This window comes from Mercenaria mercenaria, chromosome 4, assembly GCF_021730395.1.
Source record: "Mercenaria mercenaria strain notata chromosome 4, MADL_Memer_1, whole genome shotgun sequence".
NCBI lineage: Eukaryota > Metazoa > Mollusca > Bivalvia > Venerida > Veneridae > Mercenaria > Mercenaria mercenaria.
Window position 1 is genome coordinate 35,583,676 of NC_069364.1, and position 9,604 is coordinate 35,593,279.

The 9,604-nt window shown below is 46.3% G+C and overlaps 1 protein-coding gene across 1 annotated transcript; it reads left to right on the plus strand.

Moving 5' to 3' along the window:
• Nucleotides 1–6,979: 6,979 nt before the first annotated feature.
• On the plus strand, nucleotides 6,980–7,654 carry LOC123528607 (putative deoxyribonuclease TATDN2). Its single transcript, XM_053542132.1, has one exon. The coding sequence runs from the start codon at nucleotides 6,980–6,982 to the stop codon at nucleotides 7,652–7,654; it is 675 nt and encodes a 224-aa protein (XP_053398107.1).
• Nucleotides 7,655–9,604: the final 1,950 nt, after the last annotated feature.

Genomic DNA, 9,604 nt, shown 5'->3' on the forward strand with positions numbered 1-9,604 from the left:
TTAGCAGCCCGGGCCTTCAAGCAGTTACCGCCTGAGTATTGTACTGAGCAGTCAGTTAACCGCTTTTTACAGGGTATGCTGGATCGGGAGGCGGGCCATCATGTGTGCATGCAAAACCCATGCACAGTACAGAACGCAATTCAGTTGGTCCGTAAATTTCAGCAGGTCCATCTGGCAATGTATGGCAAGGGCAAGCCTGAACGCGTAGGAGGGGGATGATATGGATGAACCTCCTCGTGCTGTACATAACGTATCTAAGTCTGACCCACCCGTGGCAGATTTTCAGAGGCTCTTAAACAAATGGAGTCTCGTTTAGAAAAGAAACTTGGTCAACCACAAGCGGTTAATCAAGTGTCGGCTGAAGCACCCAGCCAAAAAGGGGATGACTTCCGGGAGGCCCTGAAGGAATTGGAGAGCAGGTTAGAAAAAAAGATTGACCAGAAATTGGGCAAATTCCCAACCAGGGACCGACCAAAGGGTTGGCATGCCAAGGTCTCCTGTTTCAATTGTGGTGAAGTGGGACATATAAGACGTCATTGCACCAAGCCACCTAAGGAGTCTTTAAACAAGACGGGTCACGCTAACTGGCCAAGCCATGGCCCATGATCAGCCGCAAGGCCAGATTATATTGAACGAGGTACTGCAATCATAGTTGATGACCCCAAATCCCGGGTATCCAGCACTTCCGGTGTAGACCCTGTTGCCCCCAAACCAGGGACACAGGTGTAGACGGAATAACACAGTCACAGGAGGATGTCATGGAAGAGGTGACTGTGCGACACATGCAACCAGTCACTGAATTTTCCATGAATATCCAGGTTAGCAACCATATGGTGAGGGCCGTTATTGACACAGCAGCCCAGTTACATACTGTCTGACAAAGTGTATGAAGCTTTAAAGGTCAAGCCACAGAAGTTAAGGACAGTTAAATTGTTAGCTGCAGGAAGGATATGTCTATGGTAGGGTTTGTTGCAGGTCCTTTTAGATTAAAGATAGGTGACCGCAGGTACAGTGAGAACTTGTATGTAGCTCCAATTGATCAAACTATGTTGTTTTGGGGCTGATTTGCTTATCAATAAAGGTCAATCAGTACTTGATATGGGGCGGGGTATTTTGCATTTTGATGGTATGAACATTGTTTTGGATGGGTCACGGATTCGAACCAGCCCAGGGTAGCTAGGGTGTCTGTGGCTAAACGTGTTGTCATACCACCCCACTCAGTAGCTAGGGTCCGTTGTACCATGGACAGTGATTTGTCTGATTATTTGATTGAGCCAGTGGACAATAAGAAATCCTAGCCCCAAGAATATTCAGGGGTGGGGCTCTCAGCCAATCATGTGCTTGGTTAACCCCAGTGATTGCTTAGGTAATAAAGAAGGGTAAGCAAATAGGTAAGGCATATGAAATAGATAATGCCACTGTGTATAACCCGGAACAGGAAGACTCGGTCAGTATCAACTTGGTCGGTCTACAAGCTGAGTCCGAAGCCACTATAGGGACACCAAAACCCGTGTGCCTCTACATCTACAGCAGATGTTTGATGAATCATGTGAAAAACTTGATTCAAAGCAGTGCTTGCAGCTAGCGCAAGTCCTTGTTGAATACCAGGATGTGTTTGCGAAGGACGAGTTCGATCTAGGAACTTTTAATGCAATTGAGCACAGGATTGAAACTGGTGATGCACGTCCAGTTAAGCAAAGGATGAGACGGACACCTGTTTGTTTTGCTGGGGAGGAGGAGGCTCACCTTGAAAAAATGCTCAAGGCCGGAGTCATACAAGAATCAACATCGGATTGGGCTTCAGCACCGGTGTTGGTCCGGAAAAGGACGGCTCTGTCAGATGGTGTATTGACTATAGGGCCGTTAACCTTATCACGGACAAGGATGTATTCCCATTGCCCTTGATAGATGATTGCTTGGATACACTTTCCGGTAGTACCTGGTTTTCAAAATTAGATGCTAATTCTGCATACTGGCAGGTAAGTATTCGGGAAGAAGATAGGAAGAAAACAGCCTTCATAACAAAGTATGGCTTGTTTGAACATGTTAAGATGGGGTTTGGGTTATGTGGAGCACCAGCTACCTATGCTAGAGTTATGAACCTAGTGCTGCGGGGTCTGTCATGGAAGACCGTACTAGCCTTCCTAGATGATATTTTGGGTGCTTGGCTCAGATTTTCAAGACCATTTGAATAATCTGTGTGAGGTGCTTGCAAGGTTCCGTTCTTATGGTTTGAAACTCAAACCTAAGAAGTGTGTTCTTCCGTCATGAAGTGGAATTCCTTGGGCGAAAGGTGACTGGCGACACCTTACGAATGTCCAAATCCGACATTCGAGTGGTGCAAGAGTGGCCGGTTTCCTGCAAATGCAAAGGAAGTTGAAAGATTCATGGGGCTTGCGAACTATCATAGAGGATTTATTAAAACCTTCTCTAAGCTAGCTGAACCACTGTATGCGGTAACTGGTAAGAAAGCCTTCCAGTGGACTGATGAGCAGTCAACAGCGTTTAAAGCACTAAAGGATGCTTTAACATCACCTCCAGTGTTGTCATTACCTAATGTAAACGACGAATTTATATTAGATACCGATGCATCTGATTGGGCAATTGGTGCGGAACTCCTTCAGGTGCAACAGGGGTGGAAAAGGTGATAGCCTATGGCAGTTATGCTCTCACAAAAAAAGCAGAGACGGTATTGTACCACCAGGAAGGAACTCCTGGCTGTGGTGCGATTTACTAGGCAATTTAGACATTACCTTTTAGGCAAACCTTTCAAAGTCCGTACCGACCATTCGAGCTTGAGATGGTTGATGAGGTTTCATGAGCCGCAAGGGCAGTTGGCGAGATGGTTGGAGGAACTGTCTCAATATAATATGGTGCTGGAGCACCGGGCAGGTCGCCACCACACTAATGCAGATGCACTGTCCAGAATGCCGGCTAGAGGTGGGCAGTGTGGGGCCCCGGGTGGTGGGTGTACGACCGGAGGACTTACCTTGTGGCGGTTGTCGGTATTGCAAGAAGGCCAGTGAGAGCTGGTCTGGTTCCTCACCGATATAGACGATGTTGTGCCGTTGGGGGTCAAGCCAGTGGCTGAAGGCATGGAGGTTTGGCCAACCTAGTGCCCTTTCAGGGTTTGGGGTCCCACGCACAAGGCGCTTCGTCCATGGGAGTGAAATTGAATTTTCAGCGGGCTGTCTCAGTGAGAAGTCGGTGCGGGCGGTAAAAGGTTTCTTCACATTAGAATGTGAGGAACAGGAAATCCTTGGGGGTCGGGGGTGTACTGGGTGTGAAGTGGGTGAAATACCTAATCATGACCTAGAGTATACAGTTGACATATCTGATGTTAGGAACTGGAAACAGTTGTAGACCTTATCCCATGGAATGCTGAAAGAGGTTTAAATCAGCAGGTGCAGCAAATGTGAATTTGGTCACAACGAGGCGGGGCGCCAGGGAAAAGGGTCAAGTCCCAGTTCAGCCTTCAGAAGGCGGATCCCCTGACTCCGGGGATCAGTCGATTAGCCAGGCGGGCCAGGTAGCTCCAAAACCTGAATTACCTAGCCCTCAGGTTAACCAAAAGAAGCCTGTCCCAAACCGAGAAAACAGGCGAGCCAGGCAGCTGCAAAACCTCAGCTACCTATGCATCCGGTACAACTGGATAAACATGTTCCAAACTCTGAACAGGGATTCGTTCCACCAAAACAGACAATACCTCAAACAGATGGTAAGGGTGGGACCCGGGGAATCAACCTAGTAGCTGGGGGTTCTCCAATTCTGATCTTATTAGAGCTCAGGAAGACGATGTGAATCTAATTGTAATCCTAGAATGGTTAAAAGATGTATGTGATCCTGACCAAGCTATGTTGTTCCGTGCGAGTCCAGAGTTGAAGTCGTACTGGTTAAACAGAGAGTTTTTCAAAATGTTTGATGGGTACTCTACCAAACGAATGCACACACTGACGAACCTTTGTTAGTGTTGCCCAAGTCCATGAGGGGGAGGCTATGAAACTCCCCATGACCTACCGTCTGCAGGCCACCAGGGGTAGCAAGGACCCTGAACGGCTAAGGGAAAAGTTTACCTGGTATGGCATGAAACATGATGTCACTACCTATATTCTAGGGTGTTCCATTTGCAACAGCAATAAGAAATCCGCAAGGCATGGTCGGTGCCCCTTAACAGAATTTCATGCTGGGGTACCTATGGAGAGGGTTCACCTTGATTTTCTTGGTCCACTGCCTAAAACATCCCGGGGTAATGAATATGTATTAATGATGGTAGATCAATTCACGAAATGGGTAGAGTGCATACCCTTACCTACCCAGACTGCGTTGGAAACAGCCAGAGCCGCTGTTGACAACTTCTTCTCAAGGTTTGGGGTACCATTCGAAATATTCACAGATCAAGGTAGAAATTTCGAATCCAGTCTGTTTTCTGAAGTCTGTAAGTTATTAGAAATCCATAAAGCCCATACAACTCCTTATCGGGCATCTGCAAATGGCCAGGTGGAGCGTTATAACAGAACGCTTATGGACGCAGTTAGGTGTTTCATAGGTAAGTTTCATAACCGCTGGGATCACCACATACAGCAGATCGCAGGAGCTTTACGGTCATCTGTAAATCGCATGACTGGTTACACAGCAAACAGATTGATGCTGGGACGTGAAGTTATATGCCTGCACACCTGATGTTTCCATGAAAGGTACAGAACCATTAGATTCAGATTCTTATGCAGGTAAGCTTAAGGTTGCCCTAGCAGAGGCCCATGACACGGCCAGGGGTAAGTTAAAAACTTCAACGGTCAGGATGAAGCGGGATTACGACATAAGGCTTTTGGAGAGGTCGTATGAGGTAGGTGACCCTGTATACATTTTAGACACAGCAGTTCTAAAAGGTAAGTGCAAGAAGCTGTGTCCGCCTTGGAAAGGCCCTGGGGTTATCGTAACCAAGTTATCTGCTTTTCTGTTCAGGATAAAATTCAGAAACTCTGTTTTTGTAGCTAACCATGACCGTCTGAAACCTTGTCGAGATAGGCATCTACCACATTGGATAGTACACTGGAAAGAAAACCCAGTGGAAGTGAAAACAGCTCGGGGTGATGATAGGGTCTATTGCTTTTGCCAGAAACCCTGGCAGGGGCGATTCATGATTCAATGTGACACTTGTGGAGAGTGGTATCATGGTGCATGTGTAAATGTATCACCAACTGATGCTCTAGATATTGATAGCTATAAATGCACAGATTGTAAAAACAGGTAGGACATTTGTAGGACAATTTCCATGGTCTGTTTTTCTTTTTCAGATATGGCAAAAAGAAATCTTGTTGCCGAACTTGAGGAGTTCGAAGCTGAAACCGCCAATGGCTTGGTTATGACCACGGAAAAGATCCTACAGGTCATTCCATATTGCACCGGGGACCTGAGGAAGCGTGCAGAGGACGCTCTGTTGGGTCAAGTTAGGCTAGCACGGAGGCTCTCAAACAAGCCGATGCTGAAAGCTCTGGCGGAGCGGTTAAATGCCATCCAGTTCCATAGCCACCACTGATTTCGGAGATGGTTCATCATCTTCCAACGCCCAAACCACGAGCCGTTAGCGGGGATCCACAGGGACCAAGTAGGGATATCCGAAAAGGTACACACCCATCTATTGTCAGCATAACTAGGATGGAGGGTGGTAGTCGGACTGAGTAGAGGACAGAGGAGGATCTTCTGAAACCTAGTTCAGGAGAGGAAGATATGGAGGTGACAGCCGCAGATGATGCCATCCTCACCGACACAATTCCTACAAAGCCTGTGAGCCCGGTGAAGCCAAGGATGCAAATGGTCATTGAAGGAGCCAGTGCTTGTCCTGCCCCAAATCCCGGGCAGGTAGAGGTGGAATCTACCCCTGTCGCTCCCTCGACAGAGCATATCAGGGATTACTCTGCTCCAAAACCTGAGCATAGGAGGCACCATGGTAGGGGTCCTGCTCCAAACCTGAGCAGGAGGCCCAGTCTTCAAACATGAGAGTAGGAGGCACTATGGTAGGGGTCCTGCTCCAAAACCTGAGCAGGCGGCCCAGTCTTCAAAAGGAAGTTACTCCCGCCTGAAGGAACAACATGCCCCTCGAGATATGAGGCGTGAACACCCATCTGGCAGAAGGGAGCAGCGATACGAACACTCCCGGAGAAGCCGAGAGAGAAGGGAGAGAAGCGAATCGGGTGAACAAGCAAAGAGGCCGAGGGTAGCGGAATCGAATGCCGCAAGCAGAGATCATCACGATAGGCAACGTCAATCTGGGTCCAAATCCGACCACAGAGACCATGATAAACTACGTCAATCTGGCCCAAAATCAGATAAAAAGAAAGCTAAACGAGGTTGGTCTGGCCCTCGGTGCCCGATAACTGGCTGCGAGGAAGGACTATCCATGAAACATACCTTCAACAGTCATCTGCCGCTCTTATTCCACCCTAACCTAAGTGGAAAAGACATTTCAGCCAGACGTAGGACTGCTCTGGTGTTCCTGCAGAGAGTGCTGGTGGGGGCACATAAAACGCTCTCAGATCTTATCCGGTTGGCAACAATACCGATCAGACTCCAGGAGACCATAACCTGTCTCCTGAGCTGATAGCAGGAATGACCGAGTTCTGTGTTGAGACAGTATTCCAGTACCTGAAAAGTGGTGCATAAGACCAAGGGGGAACTCTGAGACCATGCTTCTGCACTGGAGTAAACTTCTTGCCTTAGTCTCGTTGTTGAGGAAAGAGGACAGGAGGATTTCAGGGAACTATTCCGCCATCACCAGAGGAATTGGCCCAGTTACCTATTCCAGTTCAAGGCTTTGATGCGCACTGCCATCTTGACCGAACCATGGCAAAATTCGAATTGAGCAAATGTCCTTGGAGACCATAAACCAGGCTGCCGTCTGCAGTCCGGAGTATGAAGTGGACACTCGGAGAGTTTGTGGCGGTTTTTCTGCGATCCAGACACGTACCCAACAGAGGAGGAGATGAGTTCATGGATCACACAAGGTGCCGTCATAGCTATCGGCTGGCATCCACGGACATCAGGCACTGAGGAGGACTGGCAACGTTTTACCACTCTGATGTCCTCCCCAAAGGTTACTGCTCTTGGAGAGATTGGGCTTGATAGGACCGAACATCCAGACACTTGGTTCACTCAGATGCTTAATATGGAGAGGGCCCTGTCGACACTAGGACCAAAACACGTCTTGGTGCTCCACAGTCGCAGCTTGAATGACACCCAAACGCCGGATGAAAGTTGGTTCACGATTCTTCAAATACTAAAGAATCACCCCAAAGTAGGTAGGGACCGTCTCGTCCACTGTCACTGCTTCACAGGGACGCAAGCCTTGACTCTAAGGTGGCTGCAGGAGTTTCCAAACACCTATTTCGGTTATACCAACCTGGTGAGAAAATTCTCAGAAAAGGATGATCCTGAGAAACTGGAAAGCATCCGTCGTATGGAGCCTGGGAGGATGCTGTTAGAGACAGATGCCCCATACTTTGGCACCGGAGGAGTTAGGCGTACCACCCCTGCACTGCTGGGATATGCAGCATTGGAAGTTGGAAGAATCCGTAATGAGCCATGGAAGGATCTTCTCCGTCGGTGCTCAGAGAATGCGTACCGGCTGTATGTCCAGGGCCAGTCTCCTGAATTATAATGGACCCAAAGGGCGGTCTAAAGTATGGGGTTGGTAAGCACAGCCAACCGGGGAACAGTCTTTTCAGCCAAACCCGCTGAGAAGTGCAAAATCACCACTCACCTAGCCAACCTGGGTAGCATTTTTCTTGGCCAAATCCGCTGAGAAGTGCATTGCCATCACTTACCAAGCCGACCTAGGTAGCCGCCTTCTTGGCCAAATCTGCTGAGAAATACATGTACTGATGAGGATCCCAGCAATTCTTCACCTACAAGGTTCTCCTTTTCAGAGTGGGGAGGAGTGTAGTGAGCGAATGTTCCGGATAACGGGTTCCGGCGATTAGACTCATGCAAGAGGATTGTGGGATCGCCATCTTCGTCTAGAGAGTCAGCCATATTGGAAGACTGTCAAAGCGTACTACACAAAGCCGTAAATATACATTCATACAGTAGCCATCCATCTAATTGGTGAGTCTGTAATTATATATAAATAATTCTAGTATATCTTGGTGGGTTCAACACTTATATAATGACGTAATCACCAACACAGTAATGTGGTTACAATTAAAAATCGCAATAACTTCTTCGTTTTTGAATAAAAACTCATTATTTGACCACTCATTTTCTTAGTTCGGACATTTCCAACACAATGGTGATGGTTTCAATGCACATTTTCTTATGACAACAATATCGATCATAAGCTCACATGATCAATTGACCGTATATCACTGGTCACGTGTCAACTGACGGTATATCAAGAAAGATATACGGCACCCTGATATCGGGTCGAAAGTACTGCAAGTGACAGGATAAATGAAGTTCTATCAGCCTGATTTGAAGCAATAACATGTTCTAAAGGTTATGAGATGACGTGATCGAAACTTTTCACTCTAAAGTGTTAAGAAATTATTTTAATAGAGACAAAGTTATGTTACAAAGGCCAATGACTATTTAAAGGATGCATTTATACACTGATATATTCAGCTTTTTATGTGAACAAGTGCTTAGCAATATGCATTTGATATTTATTGTTTCGTATTTCGCTATTAACAATTATCACTTATCGTTTGACAATTACCATTTAACAGGCAATATGTGACATTAAGCACATAGCAAATGTAGGGATAACGCATGTTTTGTGTGTGTGTGTGTGTGTGTGTGTGTGTGTGTGTGTGTGTGTTATAACATCGATATCTGCAGAATCCCGAGAGAGCCTGATTGGCTGAGGGGATTTTGGTAACCAAATATGGCGGCGACTGCGAGGTAAGCTACCGAAAGTTTTTATTCTCTGACGAAATGTAGGTTTGTTTCAAATCAATACAGGCAGTTACAAATCCCATTTCATTTAAATGTTATAGATTTACTTTCTTCATTGTTTGTTTAATGTTAAGTAGACGAAGGTCTTAAAAATACGCGTAAATGATGGCATACTGCCGATTCGCCCCCAGTCAACTCGCTCTTGTTTTGACAATTCGTCCCCAAATAATTGATTTAACCATTTAATTAATAATCTAAGTTCAAGTCTAACGCCTCGTAGATATTTGTTTTTCATGCAAATGTATAGATTTAACAAATAATCAAGGCCTTCGAGTGGTTTATCGTCTAATTTATCATGGTTCAGAGTTCAGATGCGTAGGAATTGAACCACGAGGGCGTTAGCCCGAGTGGTTAAATACTGAAGCATCTGAACGATGAACCGTGGTAAATTAGACGATAAATCACAAGAAGGGCTTGATTGTTTTCATTCTGACATGCTCATTGACATATTATAATAAATATTATGCTAGACTTCATTTACCCGAGGAGTAATGTATCGGACGTCATGCGGCAATTTGACGTCATAATTGACGTCATAATGCTCTCTTACCGGTCCGCGCGTCAACCGTTGTTTATCGCAGAATATACAGAGCTTGATTTCCTTCTTTGTTTAACAGGAAATCAAATCGAGTCATGTTAGAATTAACAAATAATC

What these genes read in the sequence shown, in the direction of transcription:
- LOC123528607 (XM_053542132.1), top strand. Translation starts at nt 6,980, where the DNA reads ATGAGTTCATGGATCACACAAGGTGCCGTCATAGCTATCGGCTGGCAT.